This window comes from Maniola hyperantus, chromosome 18 (assembly GCF_902806685.2).
Source record: "Maniola hyperantus chromosome 18, iAphHyp1.2, whole genome shotgun sequence".
Taxonomy (NCBI): domain Eukaryota; kingdom Metazoa; phylum Arthropoda; class Insecta; order Lepidoptera; family Nymphalidae; genus Maniola; species Maniola hyperantus.
The window spans coordinates 404,838-425,099 of NC_048553.1; the positions used below are offsets into that span (position 1 = coordinate 404,838).

The window sequence follows — 20,262 nt, forward strand, 5'->3', positions numbered from 1 at the left end:
CGTCGAAAAATTATAATAGTGATTCCTGAACGAGTTTCTTATCTTACGACTAACGTCATCTGTCAATTGTCATACCAAATGTCAATGGAGTGAAATGTGACGGGTGGTTCATCCTTTTATCCTATAACTTTACTTGTTGATTTTATTACTTAAATCTAATAACGAATAAGTGAATATTTGCCAAAAAAGTGCTCAGTGAACTATGCGTTAGTCTTGTGAGTGAATATTTCGTGGTTTTCCCCTCGCCTCCGAAATCCGAGCTGTGATCGCAAAGGTAACGGTATTTGTTTTGAGGACGTCATTTACAGTATTTCTTATGATATTGAACACATTTATTGAGTACGAATCACATTTAAACTCCTCCTTTATCATTTAAGTTGCTAGATTTGAAGCTGTGATGACTTTTACTGGTCGAGTTCTTGCGATTTTTAAAGATCCGCTTTAGTTAAAGAACATTCGATCGACATGACATAATACACGCGAGACTCGCATATTTATCACAAGACGTCAAAAACCCACACTCCCAACTTAATTGCTACTTAATATTCCTTAATTAGTTTGTGTCTTATGTTTTTGGCTTTGTACTAATGTGGTTCTGTATGAACTGAGTACCTAGTTCTACTACTAACTAGTAGTAGCGTGTATTTAGTCACTTTACTTACTATGATGAATTTATGTAAAACTTGTCATAAATTCGATCCCAAAACATAAACTTTTGGCTGGAAAGTAGCCCGTTGGTCATAGTTTGTCCAAACATCAAGCAAGGGATGTTGTGCAGAATGATCTTGCTGTCAACCACTCGAGGTACCAACGGCTGCCACACTTCAGGTATTAGGAGACTGGTGAGTGGTGTTGGGTCTCTGGAAAATAATAATTTTCTTAGTGGCCGAATGATTTGCAAAAATATATTACCTACAAGTGAAGTGATCACGTCACTTGTAGGTTAAATCTGATTAATTCATATTGTTCTCTTCTCAGTAAAATTTTCTTTCCAAACTCATAGTAGAGTTTTGACATGTGATAACCTATAAGATATAATAAGACCTAAGGCACTGTGTCTACCAGAGGGTAGATGGGCAAAGATGTTTGTTTGAGATTATTGTTAGATGTAATTTTTTTTTTCATATCAGCTAACAAGCCTTAAGTTGTCTGTTGTTCTGCATAGAATAAGTATTTTCGAATTTCGAATGCGCTGGCGATGTGTGTGTATTGCAAATAAGAATTGGGCTATATTGTGTCTAATATTGTTTACATTGTAAATGTTGAACACAATAATGTGGTTCTATTGTCCGCCTCCAACCTCCTAGAGACAGTGTGTTGTCTCTATCTATATATTTACTTATGTGACATTTTAACGTACCAAGAGTTGCAAGTTAGAAATATTGAAAGTGTTTTGATACTTAAGTAAACATAAAGAGAAGAAAAATTACTCACCCCAGTTTTATAAAATTACTCCACATAGTAATCAATCTTTCTGCAATAATTTCATCATAATCTTCCAACTGATTAGCAACAACATACTTAAACACATCTCCGAAACCTGCACCCGGAATATTGGCACATTTATTGTTACTCTGCCTTCCTTTATATAAAATCTTTATTAGAAATACTAGGTTTTTATTATTTGCATGGTTTGCAGCTGACTTTATGACTGGATACTCCATAAGTATATCGTTAACATATCCAACATAACTTTGAAGTACACTTTCTGTTAACCCAAGGTCATCGAAATAAAACTCCTTAACTACAGATGCAACTTTATGTCTCACCTTTTCACTGTCAAATATTAAGTTGTTTGGGAGTAAACTGTCAAAATATTCTGGTATAACATTAAATCTGTCAATATTACCTGTAATTACTGAAATTTCTTCTGCGTTTGTATAAATAACCATCATTGGAACTTTCTGATATTTGCCACTTTTCAAATATTCTCTCGGATCTTTATCTAATAAACTGTTCAAAGAATATTCAGTCTCAATACATGGCAGGAAATTTGTAGTTATATTCACAATTTTTTTATATGAAACTTTGTAGAAAAACTCTTGTATAAGCTCACGTTCTGGATCATCTTTGTAGCCCAAATGTTTTGCCAGGTTAAAAGCATTTAATACTGGTTCATGTGAAATAGCTGATGGGGATAATGCAGAGCCTGATTCCAGTATCACTTTGTGGAAAAGGTCTTTAGTTAATCCAGAAAATAATAACAGCTCTATGGAGGCTGCTCCAGATCCTGTAAATTCAAATTCATCAGTTATTGACCGACATAGCTCAACAGGTTGCGAAGCTGAAGTGGCAATGGGCAGGGCACATATAGTTCGTAAAACCGAACGTTGGGGTCCTAAGTCGCTAGAATGGCGACCTCGCACCGGAAAACGCAGTGTTGGAAGACCCTCCACCCCCCCTCACTAGGTGGATGTTCGACATCAGACGACTCGCAGGGAGCCGCTGGATTCAAGACCGTGGTGTGTGGAAGTCCCTACAAGAGACCAATATCAACACAGACTGCAAGATTATACGTGAATAACCATTTCAACTCTACAACCAAGATTTAACAAGACAAGTTTTCAGCGGCTAGAGGAGCGAACTGAAAACCGAAAGGTCGCCCGTTCAAACCCCACCCGTTGCACTATTGTTGTATCTACTCCTAGCACAAGCTTGACGTTTAGTTGGAGGGGAAAGGGGAAATACTAGTCATCATTGGCTAGTATTCTTTAAAATAAAATTGCCTTTATAATGAAGAGTGTTCTGAGAAGTTTCCATTCCACCCTCCTTTCCTATTGCCGCACTGCAAAGTGCAAACCACTGAAAGCTTTCACCTTCATCACCTTTGTACCTGATCTATGTTGAGTCCATTGTGCCAGATCTTTCTTTCCACACACATACAAATTGTGGAACAATTCCCTTCTTCCCCTTGGTTTAAGTATTTTTATAGTAGTGAAAGTGAAAGTGAAGTGTTGATAATACCTAACTAGATGATGCCCGCGACTTAGTCCGCGTGGATTTAGGTTTTTAAAAATCCCGTGGGAACTCCTTAATTTTCTGAGATAAAAAGTAGCCTATGTCACTCTCCGTCTTTAACTATAACCAAGCAAAACATCACGTCGATTCGTTGCTCCGTTGCGACGTGATTGATGGACAAACCAATAAACCAACAAACAAACACACTTTCGCATTCATAATATAGGTAGTGATTGTGAAATTAGAAAAAGTAAACATCTAAGGAAGTACAGGCGGGAGGACGCCCCGCACACCCGCATTTCATACACGCTCGCCCGCACCGGGTTAGCGCGGGGGCTGTGCGGGTGTGCGGAATATTACCTCCCCGATTACCATCTCGACCTGTCGCAACTCGCATACTATAGGTATTCTTTTAAAAGGTTGTACCTGTGCCATAAGCAGTGACATCTGCCGGGTTACCTCCAAACTGCTCAATATTTCTGTTGACCCAGTACAATGCTGCCACTTGGTCTTTAAGACCAGCGTTGCCCGGTACGTCCGGCGAGCCAAGGCATAGGAATCCCAGTACTGTAAGCCGGTAGTTAAAAGTTACAAATACGAAGCCTTGTTCGAGCAGTCTTTTAGGACCGTTATGAAGACCCCATCTGAAAATTAGTTGATTTTTTAATATAGCTAAACGCTTGGCTGCAATCAGACCTGCTAGCAACTAATGATGCAGCCTATATGTTTGATGCTGAAATATAAAATTGGTCATGTGTAGATCAAGAACATACTATAAAAACCGGCCAAGTGCGAGTCAGTGTCGCGCACTGAGGGCTCCGTACTACAATCATAATATTTTATCGACATTTTGCACAATAAATCCAAAAATATTATGCCTAAAAATAAATAAAAATCTGTTTTAGAATGTGCAGGTAAAGCCCTTTCATATGATACCCCACTTGGTATAGCAATCTTACTTTGTAAGTCGAAAATAGCAATATTTATTCATGTACACAATTTAATTTTTTTTTGTCTGAAGTAACCACAAATTCACGGTTTTCAGATTTTTCCCCTAATGACTGCTATAAGACCTACCTACCTGCCAAATTTCATGATTCTAGGTCAACGGGAAGTACCCTGTAGGTTTCTCGACAGACAGACAGACATACACCAAAGTGATCCTATAAGGGTTCCGTTTTTCCTTTTGAGGTAGGAAGCAGGAACTCTTAAAACCGGCCAAGTGCGAGTCAGGCTCGCGCAATGAGGATTCCGTACTACAGTCGTATTTTTTCGACATTTTGCACGATAATTAAAAAACTATGATGCATAAAAATAAATAAAAATCTGTTTTAGAATGTATAGGTAAAGACCTTTCACATGATACCCCACTTGATATAGTTATCTCACGTTGAAAATACTAATTATTAGTTCATGACCACAATTTAATTTTTTTTGTGTGATCTAACCCTAAATTCACGGTTTTCAGATTTTTCCCCAAATGTCAGCTATAAGATCTACCTACCTGCCAAATTTCATGATTCCAGGTCAACGGGAAGTACCCTGTAGGTTTCTTGACAGACAGACAGACATACAGACAGACAGACAACGAAGTGATACCATAACGATTCCTTTTTCCTTTTGAGGTACGGAACCCTAAAAAGGGAGCCAAAATGATCCTTTCTTCTTAAATCCTACCCCTGTTGAAATCCTCCAGCATGGAAGTGTACAATGACGGGCTGCGACGCGGCGTGCTCCGGAGTGAACACGTTGACCACCAGGCAGTTCTCCTCGCCGGAGCCATCGGGCTGAGGGCACTTGACGCGGTGACTCGCCTCGAAGATGCCGCTCCATGGAGGCGGCGGCTCTGGCGCCTGTACCCATATATGATATACATATATAAACTGATTCTTTATAATGCCTCAAACAAACATTTTTCTTTCTTCTTTCTTTCAAAAGAAAGAGGTCTATGTAAATGTAATTCTTCACCTATTATAGTCGACGCATAGACATATAACTCGACGACTCAGTTTATAATGCGTCGACTATGTCGTCTTTAGAATGCATTGGCAAGGCTATGAGCGTAAGTCGATCGTATTTTGTGAAAAAAGTACCTCTATTATGTGACACAATGTAACTGTGGTGAGGTCAAAGCAAACATTTGCAATTAATTAACGTTCTCACTTGCGTCACGCGACCAGCCGGGACCGGCCGGGCGTTTTATGGTCACTCCAATCATAGGATATTGCTCTCCATGAATATAGGTACTTAGGTAGGAATATAGGTAGGCCCGCGACTTCGTTCGCATGGATTTAGGTCTTCAAACTCCTGGGGGATCTCTTTGATTCTCCGGGATAAAAAGTAGCCTTTGTCACTCTCCAGTGGCCCTACCGCGGTTGTTTGACAGCTACAATGTCACGATCGCAATCATCTCTGATTGGTTAATGCTCGCTCACTATTGGCTACAATGCATTGTTGCAAGAAGAATCGCACATATTCAGCCAATCAGAACAATTGAGATTGTAATAATGATTGATGCAGGTTTTAGACAATCGCCCTACAGGTCTTTAACTATACCCATGCAAAAAATCACGTCAATCCGTTGCACCGTTGCGACGCGATTGAAGGACAAACCAATAAACCAACAAACAAATACACTTTCGTATTTATAATAAGGGTACTGATTTGTATATTCTAATATTTGACCGCGTGGACTTAGGTTTTTAAAAATCCCGTGGAAAATATTTGAATTTCCGGAATAACAAGTAGGTACTTAATTTAAAAACTTAAAAAGTTTTCAAAAAACTCCCGACTGCGATTTGCACTGTATCTTTTTCGGCCCGCACATTAGCGCATAAAATCGGCCCACTCGAGATTTTTTTAAGAAATTTATGTGCTCAGTGACACTTGCGCCATCAAGACGAATCTAATGAGTAATGACGTATCATTTATCAAAATCAGTTTAGCCGTTGTGTAGCTACGAGTGGATATAAAAAAGGAAAGGACATACTTATACAGATCAAACACATAACCCTCCTCTGGGCTTCGCCACAGTCGGGTAAAAAGTAGATTGCTATTTCTGTATTTTTCGTCAAAATCCGCTAAACTGATGGGCCGTGAAAATCTAACAGACAGACAGACAGACGAAACTCAGTATAGCTTATGTATCGGTATATCTTGTGTTCGGCTAACTATGATATCTAAATATACAAAAAAAAGAATTTTCAAAATCGGTCCAGGCGTCTTTGAGTAATCGGGGAACATACATAAAAAAAAATAAAAAAAAACAAGATTCCGACGAATTGAGAACCTCCTCCTTTTTTTGAAGTCGGTTAAAAAGGAAAAGGTGACTGACTGACTCACTGACTGACCTATCAACGCACAGCTCAAACTACTGGACGGATCGGGCTGAAATTTGGCATGCAGATCGATATTACAACGTAGGCATCCGCTAAGAAAGGATTTTTGAAAATTCAACCCCTAGGGTCACAATAGGAGTTTGTAGTCTGTAGTCCACGCAAACAAAGTCGCGAGCATAAGCTAGTTACGGATATATGACGCTTAAAAGTTGCGTTTTTCTATCGTATTTCTCGGTATAGCTAGAGTAGTGTTTGTTACATAAACTGCACCCGTAGTACAAGATTTTACGTCTCACCAAACGAAACCAAATTCGAGAGTCGAAATAGTTCCGCGTTACAGTAAAATGGACCTAAACAGCCTTGAATTGAAGTCAAATATTCAATGCCACTGATTTTAATTTCGCAATGTTTCCGCTTGGAGCGCTGGCTGTAGAAGTGTAGACAAACTTGAGCTTTAAAACAAGGCATTTAAGATCCAGTTTACTGTAACGCGGAAGTATTTCGACTATCGAATTTGGTTTGGTTTGGTGAGACGTAAAATCTTGTACTACGGGTACTGACCTTAAACCTGTCGTACGCGGTGGGCGGGCGGGCGTAGGGCACCCCGCGGTAGGCATAGTGCGGAGGGCGGGGCGCGTAGTACCCCCTGACTGCACCCTGCGTCGTACCCGCGAGGCGATGCCGCGCCGGGGGGCTGCCGGCCCCGCAGGCCGAGTGTGCCAACAAGTGGAATAAACACAATACAAGCCTTAGCCGATCCAACATTTTCTTTATTTTTTATCAGTGCTCTTTTATCACCAATTCACGAAAATTACGAGTTAAGTATACAGAATGGGTATTAAAACAAGTTTTTTTTTTTGTAAGAATTTGTAATTGTATTGTATTCAGTTTTTCCAATTTAGTATGAAATAAATTTACGGTTGTAATCTTTTAGGTTGTAACTTACTTTGGATTTTATGTTAAACAGATTTTACATATTCTAAGTTTTGTACACAATCTAAGTATAAAAAAAAGAATTATTTTATTATACTTATCGCAATGAAATGTAGTTTATTTGATGATTATAAATGGAAAAAGCCCAGTATTTACTTAATTTAAAAAAAAATAACAACATGGATATTGCGTTATGAATACTTTAAATTTTTAAACAAATAATTACAAACTCCGTTAAAAACTCATCCTGTATGACGAAGCTCTTTTTAAAAAAACTTTTTAGTGTTCAGTGTAAAGTGATTATTGCGTAAAACCAGACAGACTCATCGGCAGTGCTATTTCAGTGAAAGTTCAGGTGAGTAACTGAATTCCACAATTGACGGTATCATTCACGAACGTAGAGTTATCAAAACAATATAATATTAGTTAATGTAAACTTCCCTCTGCTATACAATGTATGTTTTGAATATACGTATAGTTAAAAGGTTTAAGCTACGGCCACACTGCGCGTCATGAACGCGGAACGCGGGACGCGATGCGTATCTATACAGAACACTAACAAAAACTTAGTGTTATTTTTATACTACCTAAACACATTCCAATACTATTAACTTTTTCTGTTCCGTGTTATTAACCATTTGCCCCAATTTGGAGTTCTAGTGATTTAGTATTTTTCAAAACCCGCAAAGTATAGCGTGAAAAAGTCAGGCCGGGCCTACGAAGCGGCTAACTGACGGACTGACTGATCTATCAACGCACAGCTCAAACTACTGGACGGATCGGGCTGAAATTTGGCATGACGTAGACATCCGCTAAGACAGGTTTTTTGAAAATTACATCCCTAAAGATGTAAATAAGGGGTTTGAAATTTGTGTAGTCCATAAGGACGAAGTCGCGGGCTTAAGCTAGTTCATTTATTTGTGTTTTACCATAGAAGTGGACTAAAATAGAATTTATAATGCTTCATAAATATTTTCTTTAATAAAGTAAGTAATAGTATAACTTTATTTATTTAAAACATACCACTCACAACAATATTATTCGTAAGTATTTAGTTATCAACGAATTAACTAATAAATATGTACACGGCTTAGTAAATATGGACTACTTTAACTTAACTACATAGACATTTATGTTAATAAGTAAATTAATCTTTAAAATAATAATTAATGTATTTCCATTATAAAAAATATGCTTAGTCGTATGATCCATGTCTAGAATACAGACTAACGAAAACAGATAGACAAAGAACGTTCCAGAATATTGCTACGATCATCTTGAGCGTTCTAGCGAATGCTCGTCTATTCTTCATGAAGATGTCAGACTTGACGATCGCGTGTGCTCACTAGAATGCTCGCCAGAACGCTCAAAAGAATGCTCGCTAAAATGTTCTCGTATTTTTCTGTGATTTAACATTCGCACGAATGCTCATTACAAGTGAATGCACAAGTTTATCTGCACCTTAAGATCCACATAGTTCATTTCAGTAGCAGGTACTTGCGTTGTTCTCTTCGTCGTCTTCACCTGTGGGCTGTCGTGCACGTGAAAGAGATCGCAACACTTTTTTTTATTCCATGCGCTTGACTACAGTCATACTAAAAAAGCTTTTTTAACGCCGTTCTTCGTTTATCTTTTACTTTAGTCTGTAGGTCTAAAATAAATTCAAATCATCCTCTTACAACGCCAAATCGTACTAAGATTGATAGACCGCTTACTAGAATGTAGACAGACGGTTTGTGAACGAATCCCGGGCTATTGTCTATGAAGTAGTTGTCGTAGATCTCCTGCCAGACTCGTAAGCGATTGACGTGTAGACCCTTCTGCATCTGGACTGTAGAACCTATCGAGAGCCAGTCCTCTTCAGCTGGGGCAACATCCCGCATCTGTATCCACGAGATACCTTCTGCTACTGAAGGCTTCCTGTATGAAATAATTTATTGTTAGCTAGTTTTTTTATACAAAGTTATAATGTGCATCTAGATTTCATACTTGGTGTTGTAAGCGAGCCGCACCAGTAACTTTGTCTCACAAATTACAGATTTTTCCTTTGCCTACGCCTAATTACGTACCACAATATCAAATTTCAAACTTCGTCACCTGTTTGGTTTTTGATGACCAAAAAGTGAGTGTTACTATCTCTCGTTCAAACCAATTTTCGGTGGAAGTTTGCATGGTAATGTACATAATATATATATTTTTTTAGTTTTATCATTCTCTTATATTAGAAGTTACAGGGACACACACACACACACACACACACACACACACACACACACACACACACACACACACACACACACACATTTTACCACTTTGGAAGTGTCTCTCGCGCTAAACTCTATTCTATTGTTGTGTGAAAATCTTAATGCGGTTCACAGAATACATCTACTTACCAAGTTTCAACAGTATATTTCTTATAGTTTAGGAAAAAAGTGGCTTTTTTGACATACGGACGGACAGACAGACAAACATGACGAATCTATAAGGGATCTGTTTTTTGCCATTTGGCTACGGAACCCTAAAAATAGCACTTTTCAGACCATTAAGGTCTGAAAATCTAAGGTAACTCAAGAACTATAGGTTATGAGGGGGTCTAATAAAACTTGAAATGGTTCATGTAATATATACACACTGCTAATTTCTCTGATCGGATTGTGACTAACCATCAGAATACCCATCCCCACTTTCCAATGTAACTTACCCCTTCTTAATGAAGCTAACCCATAAACTCGTCATTGTATCTCTCATTTGAATTTGTTCTTCACTTTCGGTAGTTACCCCACTTCTGCTGAACACGAAGTTTAAAGAGTCACCCCGAGTAGATGCATCAAAGGCTAGTTTCAAATCCGGATTATTGAAAGAGTACTCATAGAAATACACGGTGACTCCTCCCTTTACCAGCAATCGGGCACCCCTCAATCCAGGGTTTAGATATCCAGTGTCAGTAAGCAATTGGGAAAGCTGATTGACATCAGTTGGTGTAATATCCCTTTCTCCGAAGTAAAAAGATCTCACTTGCCTTCCCACTCGCAATTTCTCTTCGTTGTTTTCAAATACAAGATCGTTTGGTAGCGACAAGGAAAAGTTGGTGTTAAGTTCGGACAAATTGTTTTCTGTTGTTATTTGTCGCAGAGCTTCGCCCCACGCGGCGTGGTTCGCCGTCCCTGCCATGTAGGCTAGCTGTGTTTGATTCCTCTTCAACAATAGCCACGGGCTTTCTGTTATAAAACCACTTTCTTTTTCGATGCAGGGTCTAAACTCAATATCGGCAGAGCTTTTCACCAATGCTTCCAAATCTATTGTACCCTCTAGTATACCGGTCGGTAAGGAACTCGCAGTCGCTATTGGGTTCCTGTCTATCGCCCATGGTGAGAGGCTGAAGCCACTCTCTGTGATCGCTCGGGAAATATACGCTCTGGATATGTTGGACATGAGTAAATATTCCACTAGTGCGCCGCCGGCGCCCGAGCCACTGACTACTATGTTAGAAGGATCACCACCAAATAAGGCTATGTTTTCAACAGTCCATTTTAAAGCGAGGGTCAAATCCTTGAGAGCGGCGTTTCCTGGAGCGGTCTCATTCCGTAAACACAGGAAACCTAATGCTCCTAGTCTGTAGTTTGGTAAAACTAGGATTATACCGTTTTTGACCAAATACTTTGAGCCGTAAACTTGAGGATCGGCGCTTCCGGTAGAGAATGAACTGTCATGAATGTGGAATAATACGGCAGCTGATGCTGATCTCGTTTTGACCTGCTCTAAAGCTCTAAAGACGCTTAAAGTGAGGCAATCGGGATCACCGTGATAGGCACCATTCTTCAATTGAGGACACTGGGAATTGTGTGTCTTTTTTTCTAGTATATCCTCAGCTTTTACAGGTTTATCAGGCTCCTATAAAATAAATTTACTATCACTGTAAATATTTATAGGTACAGCATTGGACATTAAAATAATTGAGTTTGTTCCTAATTTACAAAATATTAAGAAAGTATAGTATGCGACAGGTTGAGATGACAACCGGGATGGGGACACCCCGCACATCCGCGCTAACCCGGGGCGGGTGTGCGGGGCGTCCCTCCGTCTCATACCCCGACTGCCATCTCGACCTGTCGCGAACTATACATACAATTTAAGCTTCTTTTCTTTCTTCTTTTCTTTCAATAATTACTATTCAGAGGTGAATTATTTTTGTACATAAAATAGAAGCCTGTAATTAATGCAAGCTATTCAAATCATTTGTATTTTGGATGAGAATAAGTTACAGTAACACATGGACAGTGGTATTCTGGCATTTATAATAATACTAGCTGATGCACGCGACTCCGTCCGCGTGGAATCACATTTTTAAAATCCCGTGGGAATTAAAAGTAGCCTATGTGTTAATCCAGGGTATAATCTATCTCCATTCCAAATTTCATCGAAATCCGTTCAGCCGTTTTTGCGTGATTGAGTAACAAACATCCACACCTTCACGTTTATAATATTAGTAGGAAGTAGGATTAGTCTAGCTTTACCTGAAGAGGATTTTCGCTGAACACTCCGTACGGTACATCAAAATATTGCACGATACCATCTGCATTATCTACAACTCCTCGAACGCTGCCACTTGTAGTTTCAACTAATAACTGTGCGTGAGCGTAAAGTGCGCCAACAATTACAAATATTAACTGCCGCATTTTGAACTTTCACATTACAAAATTTACCTTCAAATTTATTCAATCCCTACGTAAGTATAATCTACAGATTTTGTATAGAAGCATGCGTTACTTTGCGGAAGTCCATGATATACAATGAACCAAAAGCTTAATTTGCTATAATCCGCTGAAACAGTCCGAATCTGTATGGTGCAACATGCAGCATGCGAAATGCATCGCCCGCTATGCCAAACATGCAGGAAAAAGCAGTCATAGCAGGCAACATGTTTAGCAGTGGAAGGGCGGGCGGTGCATTTCGCATGCTGCATGTTGCATCATACAGATTCTGACTGTTTCAGCGGATTGTAGCAAGTTAAGCTTTTGGTTCATTGTATATCTACAGATTTCCTAGCCTAACCCTGTCGACGTAGGGTTCTATCCTATTACACTGTACAATAAAGTGGTTGTGCCGAGTACAAGACTCGCCCAACATTGACGCCGAAAATGAAATCGTATGAAAGCACCGCCCTCGAAACTAAAGCCCCGATAAAAAATTTATCACCTTTAAGATAGTCATGTACAAAATTGTCTACCCGCGACTTAGTCCGCGTGGACTACACAAATTCAACCGCTCAAAAATGATTTTTCAAAAATCCTTTCTTAGCGGATGCCTGCGTCATAATAGCTATCTGCATGCCGAATTTCAGGTCGATCCGTTCAGTAGTTTGAGCTGTGCGTTGATAGTCTATCTAGACTGACTGATTTTTTGAAAATTCAACCTCTAAGGGGGTAAAATAGGGGTTCGAAATTTTTGTAGTCCACGCGGACGAAGTTGCGAACATAAGCTAGTTATTTATATAAACGTTGGCGCTTTAACAGACGAGAGCTTGTGCCTAACGGACTGAGAGAGTGCCTGCGCTTATGTAACCTGCCTGCACTTTACTGACGTCATGTATAATGGCCTCATGTTAATGACTTTTTGATGAACATTTTCAACGAATATAAATAAAACCGACCGAATAATAAGTACTATGGGTGTGATAAAAACCGCCAGACTCCTTCCAAGTTAACCCGCTAACACCTTAGCTGTATCATCACTTACCACCAGATGAGACTGTAGTCATTATTGTAAAGGAATTTAAAAAAAACCGGCCAAGTGCGAGTCAGGCTCGCGCAACGAGGGTTCCGTACTACAGTCGTATTTTTTCGACATTTTGCACGATAATTCAAAAACTATGATGCATAAGAAAAAAAAACTGTTTTACAATGCACAAGTGAAGCCCTTTCATATGATGCCCCACTTGATATAGTTATCTTACTTCGAAAATTGAAAATACTAATTTTTAGTTCATGACCACAATTTAATTTTTTTTGTGTGATGTAACCACAAATTCACGGTTTTCAGATTTTTCCCCTAATGTCTGCTATAAGACCTACCTACCTGCCGAATTTCATGAGTCTAGAGTCTACAACGGGAAGTACCCTGTAGGTTTCTTGACAGACCGACAGACAGACAGACACAACAAAGTGATCCTATAAGGGTTCCGTTTTTCCTTTTGAGGTACGGAACCCTAAAAATTACTTAGAAAAAAGTTATTTGAATATTTTTAACTATTTTTATCTAAATATATAAAAGAAGAAGGTGACTGACTGGCTGACTGATCTATCAACGCACAGCTCAAACCACTGGACCGATCGGGCTGACATTCGGCATGCAGATAGCTATTATGGCGTAGGCATCCGCTAAGAAAGGACTTTTGAAAATTCAACCCCTAAGGGGGTGAAATAGAAGTGTGAAATGTGTAGTCCACGCGGACGAAGTCGCGAGCATTAGCTACCAGCTATTACTAAATAAGTAGGTATCTACTTAATAAACTTTTGCAAGCGATTGTCCAATAAGCTTAATTTATTGTTATCTGCAATAAGCAGTGTTATCTACCACTATCTCCCCTTTCCCCACTCGCGATAACGACAGCTTTTTGTGTGTTTAAACATTTTGGGCTTTTGCGAATTTGTTACGTGCTAAAACACAGATACTAACCAGTTGGACACATTGTATATTGATAGATATATAAATACCTAAATACGAAGACTCAGGAACAAACTTGGATTCTGACAGGTAGGTTTCTAAGTACACAGTCCTAACTGGACTAAGAGCCAGCGAGTGCCAAACTTTCGCTGTTTTATAAAAGCTGAAGTTGCTCACCGTATCTCTCTCTAAACTGTAGACATTCGATAAGAAAAGATTTTAAGGCTGAGGTCTACACACGCCGGCTTAATTAGCGGAATAAAAAAAATGTTTTTTTTTCGTACCGGTCTCATGCATCATCACTTGCCACCAGCAGGGCGATTGTCTAAAACCTGCATCAATCATTATTACAATCTCAATTGTTCTGATTGGCTGAATTTGTGCGATTCTTGTTGCAACAATGCATTGTGGCCAATAGTGAGCGAGCATTAACCAATCAGAGATGATTGCGATCGTGACATTGTAGCTGTCAAACAACTGCGGTAGGGCCACAGGTCTGCTTGCGCTAGTCTATAATTTTTTTTTTGAAAAGTAGGATGTTTTTAATATTGTTTATTTTTGTGTTACAGGTGGACTTCATCATCTCTCAGCAAGACGACTGCAAGATAGAAAAGGTATGTACATAACTCTTTACTGTACAAGTTACTCCACAGAATGTACAGACAGAGTGAAGTAGAGTTGAGCCACAGCTTCTTTTTCACAACCACCTAAATTAATATGTATTGTAATATAAATGTTTAAACTATCCTGAGTGATATATACTGGCCGTGCGTCGCTAGCAGAGGCCCTTTGAAGAAGAACCCCGACTGCGACGGTTACGTACTCATCCGATCCGAGTCCGTGAAAATACGTTCCTTTTTGTATGGAAGCTTATGCATACTAGCTTATGCCCGCGACTTCATCCGCGTGGACTACACAAATTTCAAACCCCTATTTCACCCCCTTAGGGGTTGAATTTTCAAAAATCCTTTCTTAGCGGATGCCTACGTCATAATAGCTATCTACATGCCAAATTTCAGCTCGATCCGTCCAGTAGTTTGAGCTGTGCGTTGATAGATCAGTCAGTCAGTCAGTCAGTCAGTCACCTTTTCCTTTTATATATTTAGATGTCGTAGATAATTGCTGGTACTCTCACGGATGACGGATGTGCAGTGCGTAATCGCCGAAAGGGTTCGAAACTAGTCGAGCATACTCCTAATCGCGTGAGTTCAGGCCGTCAGAAATTTATATTTACTTTTAACAGCTAAATTCACCTTTATTGAATTCTTTCCAGTGCCACTCAACTCCGCAAGTGTGCGTTGTGCCTAACACTATCAACTTTTTATACAGAACTAAGTGATGCCCGCGGCTTCGCCCGCGTGGATTTAGGTTTTTAATATCCTGTGGGAACTATTCAATTTTCCGGGATAAAAAGTAGCCTGTCCGTTCCTGGGATGCAAGCTATAAATTTACCAAATTTTGTGAAAATCGGTTGAACGGATGGGCCGTGAAAAGCAGACAGACAGACACAAGTTCGCATTTATAATCTTAGTATGGATATGTATTAAAAAGAGCGTCTCCCTCTTCTGTCAAAGTAGTATTTCTCGTAGATATCCTCCCACATCTGCGCCTCCTTCACGAAAGGGAACTCCTTCATCTCCATCTCCGTGCTGATATCCAGCACCTTGGGGTCATGAGGGTTGAGTGGCACCCAAACAGGATCCTTAGCGTTTGCTGGGGTTGGGTTTCTGTAAACAATATGTTTCATCTGTTAGATACAAAGTCGTTTTAGGTTCAAACTTTTCTACTCAGTAGTTAATCGTACTGAAACAAATAACGCTCTGTGGATGAAATCTATAGAGCGTTAAGGTTTGCGTCCCGATTCCCGAAATGCTTTTTCTATAGTTACGATATCAATGACAAGGAACTCATCCCCAGTGTCTAACGATGAATGATAGCCACCGAGCATATTTAACATTGGCTGGCTGTACATTGCTGCTTCACTGAGTGACATTAAAATAATTTATCGTAGAAAACCTTCAATGGATTAAAAACAAATGTCAAATGAGCTAAGTGGCCATCATTCATTGTTAGACACGGAGTTAGCGAATCATATTGCGGGGTCACAAAATATTATATCAAAATTCAAAAATTCAAAATTCTAATAATTTATTCAAAATATATTTTTTTTACTATTTTTTAAGGGATGCTCCCTTTAGGATAAGGAAAGGATGGACAACTTACAAATGTTTAACGAAATTCGTCCAAAGTCGTACCAAATTCCCTTGTACGGTACCATCGTCTCCGTTCAAACCTCGTCCTTTGTCCGGAAATAAATACGCTAGCTCGTCAGAGTGCGCCGCTCCCCACTTGGCCGTCCCTGGCTCTTCCTCCACGCCTGTGTTCCCAGTGTGAGAGAATTGGTAATAATATACAGGGTGATGCGTGTGAGCGTGGAAACGTGCGCTCCTGTCAATGTAGCTGAGAAAATAGGCATCCCTGGAAAAATCAAAATTGATATATCATCTACTTTGTTAGAGTTAATTCTTCAGGGTTTGCTATACAGACCCTGAAGGAAAAATATCGAGAAAATCTTGCAATTCAACCGGGTTTTGCTTATGCTATCTGTAGGCCAAATTTCAGCCCGATCAGTAGCTTAAGCTGAATGATTGCGTTCCTAGATCAGTCAGTCAGACAATCACTCAGTCAGCTTTTCCTTTTATATATTTAGACTAGCTTCTGCTCGCGACTTCGTCCGTGTGACTAATAAATTTGAAACCCCTATTTAACCCACTTAGGGGTGGAATTTCGAAAAATCCTTTCTTAGTGGATACCTAATCTTTACAAAGAACACACTCTCTAAATTTCATGTCTCTAGGATATATAAGTTAGTCAGTCAGTCAAGACTTTGAATTTTATATAATATACAGATTGCTAGATGAGATATAAAATAGTAATTTATCTACCTCACCTATGGTATGCTAATACAGCCGCCATTGTCATATTATCGGAAAAGTACATCCCATCTATCTCTTTCATAATTTTAGAAACGTCTCTTTTTCTCGTTTGCAATTCTATCGGAAGCAAGAACGACATCTCTTTAGACATCCTCCGGACGACTTTCGCTTCTTTAAGCGTTGGCGCAAATATGTAACCTTCATTGTTAGTAAACCCCATTATCATAGGTACTGATAATATCTCTCCTTTAGATAGAATTTCAAAAGGTGATGAAGAGAGCAATCTCTCCTCATTCTTGATTGAGTTTTCGATGCACATACCAAACGGCAAATAAGGAAGCCTTAACTGATCGACTTTAGAACTAAGTTCTATCGCGGAGCTCCTTGTCAACATATCCCTGCTTCCATTCAAACTCATTTTCAAAAATTTAGTTCTGTTTTCGGCATCAAAGTTAAACGCCCATGGAGCTAACACAGTCCCACTCTGTAGTATGACACCATGGAACAATCCATGTGCCATGGGCGTCAAGGTTAGGGCTTCCACCATGGCTGCGCCGAAGCCCTGTCCTGCTACGACGACTTTGTTGGGATTGCCGCTGAAAGCGACTATGTTGTCTCGGATCCATCGTAGAGCTAGTACCACATCCTTTACTCCTGCATTGCCCGGGATTTTATCTTCGCTTGAGCACAGGAAACCTTGTGGTCCCAATCTGAAAATCTCGATCGGTTTTAATTCATGTAATCCTCTCCCGTACCAAATGAATGATACCCGCGATTTCAATCATATGAATTTAGGTTTTTAAAAATCCCATTGGAATTCTTTGATGCAAACTATCTTTGTACCAAATTTCGTCAAAATCGGTTAAACGAATGGACCGTGAAAAGCTAGCAGACAGTCAGGCACACAGAAGCACTTTCGCATTTATATAATACTAGCTTATGCTCGCGACTTCGTCCGCGTGGACTACAAAATTTCAAAACCCTATTTCACCCCCTTAGGAGTTGAATTTTCAAAAATCCTTTCTTAGCGGATGCCTACGTCATAATAGCTATCTGCATGCCAAATTTTAGCTCGATCCGTCCAGTAGTTTGAGCTGTGCGTTGATAGATCAGTCAGTCAGTCAGTCATTCAGTCAGTCAGTCAGTCAGTCAGTCACCTTTTCCTTTTATATATAATAGATTAGTATGGATGATAATAGCACAGATAGTAGACAAGCGCAATCTACTTATCTATCGTAAATCACTACTAGATAATATGAAAGTTTGTCAGTTTGTCCTTCAATCAAGTTGCAACGGAGCAACGGATTGACGTAATTTTTGCATAGTTATACTGGAGAATGACAAAGGCTACTTTATATAACGGAAAATCAATGAGTTCCCACGGGATTTTTAAGAACATAAATCGCGGGCATCAGCTAGTAATAACGATAACGTAAAAACCGAAAGCTTTACCTGTGTCGAACGATAACCACAATAATGCCTTCTTTGACGAGTCTCGTCGGGTTGTAATGTCCCCTGCCGCCAGTGACCCACGCCAGCACTGGCAAGGACGACCCGGTCGGGGTGTTGACGTTCAGTTGAAGGCAATCTTCCACTGCTGAGCTAGAGGAACAGTGTGACTCGTGGGGTTCCCTGATGTTGGGCCATACGGGGGCGAGACTTCCACGCTAAAACACATCCATATTTATTACTCTACAGCAAACAGTCAGTGTCTACAGCACAGAAATTTCAACCTCAAGAGTACGCATATACAAGGTGTGAAAACAAAATCGCAAAATGTTGTCGGGGGACAGGGGAGAATGCTTTGTTGTGATTGGTAGACTCAAAGGTCACGTAATAGGCTACTTGACATTTTTTTAAGTTGGTCTTAAATGGTTAATATTTGTCCTATTATATCAAAAAAATTAACACTATATTTTTTTGCGCCCTAAAAACCGTAAAACTTTAATTTAAAAAAATATTTTTCTTAGACAGGTGAAAACACTGTCGGCCATGTTTGGCCGATAGATTATCTGTGCTCTGACGTCATGCATTTGTAAACAACAGTATAACCACAGGGTTATACTGTTGTTGTTGTTGTTTGTAAACAACAGTATAACCACAGGGTTATACTGTTGTTTACAAATGCATGACGTCAGAGCACAGATAATCTATCGGCCAAACATGGCCGACAGTGTTTTCACCTGTCTAAGAAAAATATTTTTTTAAATTAAAGTTTTACGGTTTTTAGGGCGCAAAAAAATATAGTGTTAATTTTTTTGATATAATAGGACAAATATTAACCATTTAAGACCAACTTAAAAAAATTGTCAAGTAGCCTATTATGACGTGCGTTATGACGGTACCCCGACTTTTACGCTAAGCATCTGCCTACAGTCCGTTCACAGTTAATTTACCTCTGACGTTATGTTGGCACCATTGAAAATCACACAGTAATAAACCGTAAGTTCTAAGGAATAAAGCGAACAAAGCAATGGTGCCAACATAACGTCAGGGGAAAAGTCATAGTGAACGGTCTGTAGAGCCATATAAAATTTTTCTTACCTTAAACCTTCCTCCAGGGCCAGTACTGACAGACGCGTAGGGTATTCCGTTATAGGCCACATATCCATCTCTCAGAACACCTCTGATCTTCCCCTGAGCTGTGCTCACTATGTTCTGGTACGCAACATGCATCCTACACGCTATTGCTACCAAGAATAGTAATAGCATTTCTAATCTTTGTACCAATGAAGAAAAATGATACTGAAAACGGATTCAAGTGTATTTGCTAATTTATTTTCGAAGATCACAAAATATAAGTGTTTCTTAGTGGTTCTTCTTAGGAATTTGTCACTGTACTTGGAGAATCTGTCAATAGAAGGGATGACAAGGCTTAGGTTATACAATGAATTACTAAAAGCTTAATTTGCTGTAATCCGCTGAAACAGGTCGAATCTGTATGATGCAACATGCAGCATGCGAAATGCACCGCTCGCCCTCCCACTGCTAACCATGCAGGAAAAGCAGCCACTCGGCAAGCAATACGCACCACCACCACGCAGCACCACATAAATCCCAAAATACACTCGACGCACGTTTCGCCCCGACCCCGGTGCATCCTCAGGACATGTAGAAAGTACATGCACAATTGCAAAGTGACGATTTTTTTTTATTTTTTTTTTATTCAGAAACAAGTTAGCCCTTGACTGCAATCTCACCTGGTGGTAAGTGATGATGCAGTCTAAGATGATAGCGGGCTAACCTGGAAGGGGTATGGCAGTTTTTATTAAACCCATACCCCTTTGGTTTCTACACGGCATCGTACCGGAACGCTAAATCGCTTGGCGGCACGGCTTTGCCGGTAGGGTGGTAACTAGCCACGGCCGAAGCCTCCCACCAGACCAGACCAGAAATTTAGAAATTATAAAATTCCAAACCCCTGCCAGGAATCG

The 20,262-nt window shown here is 39.7% G+C and overlaps 3 protein-coding genes across 4 annotated transcripts in view; 1 reads left to right on the forward strand and 2 right to left on the reverse strand.

The window, feature by feature from the left end:
- Positions 1 to 81: 81 nt before the first annotated feature.
- PKD (serine/threonine-protein kinase D3) overlaps positions 82 to 20,262 on the forward strand; it is a 92,609-nt gene continuing 72,428 nt past the window's right edge. For both annotated transcript variants that reach the window (XM_069504589.1, XM_069504590.1), the window contains exons 1-2: positions 82 to 274; positions 14,462 to 14,506. The gene's annotated coding sequence lies outside the window, so the exon portion shown is untranslated. The remainder of the gene's footprint in view (positions 275 to 14,461; positions 14,507 to 20,262) is intronic.
- On the reverse strand, positions 611 to 5,176 carry LOC117990787 (esterase FE4-like). The gene is made up of 5 exons (XM_069504493.1): positions 5,126 to 5,176; positions 4,636 to 4,811; positions 3,385 to 3,602; positions 1,435 to 2,230; positions 611 to 860 (listed from the first exon to the last, which is right to left on the reverse strand). The coding sequence occupies exons 1-5, from the start codon at positions 5,174 to 5,176 to the stop codon at positions 662 to 664; spliced, it is 1,440 nt and encodes a 479-aa protein (XP_069360594.1). The 3' UTR covers positions 611 to 661.
- Positions 6,589 to 19,504, reverse strand: LOC117990788 (uncharacterized). Its single transcript, XM_034978280.2, has 9 exons — positions 19,373 to 19,504; positions 18,281 to 18,495; positions 16,843 to 17,538; positions 16,116 to 16,370; positions 15,447 to 15,619; positions 11,744 to 11,847; positions 9,931 to 11,120; positions 8,983 to 9,149; positions 6,589 to 6,629 (listed from the first exon to the last, which is right to left on the reverse strand). Exons 1-9 carry the CDS (start codon positions 19,502 to 19,504, stop codon positions 6,589 to 6,591), a joined length of 2,973 nt encoding a protein of 990 aa, XP_034834171.2.

Coding starts and splice junctions, on each gene's coding strand:
- LOC117990787 (XM_069504493.1), bottom strand. CDS start 5,176: ATGATTGGAGTGACCATAAAACGCCCGGCCGGTCCCGGCTGGTCGCGT. Junction 2,231..3,384: donor TGTCACTGCTTATGGCACAG/GTACAACCTTTT, acceptor TTGAATTTACAG/GATCTGGAGCAGCCTCCATA. Junction 861..1,434: donor AGTAATTTTATAAAACTGGG/GTGAGTAATTTT, acceptor ATTATTTTCCAG/AGACCCAACACCACTCACCA.
- LOC117990788 (XM_034978280.2), bottom strand. CDS start 19,504: ATGCATGTTGCGTACCAGAACATAGTGAGCACAGCTCAGGGGAAGATC. Junction 16,371..16,842: donor GCTGTATTAGCATACCATAG/GTGAGGTAGATA, acceptor TGATTTTTCCAG/GGATGCCTATTTTCTCAGCT. Junction 11,121..11,743: donor TCAGCGAAAATCCTCTTCAG/GTAAAGCTAGAC, acceptor TTTATTTTATAG/GAGCCTGATAAACCTGTAAA.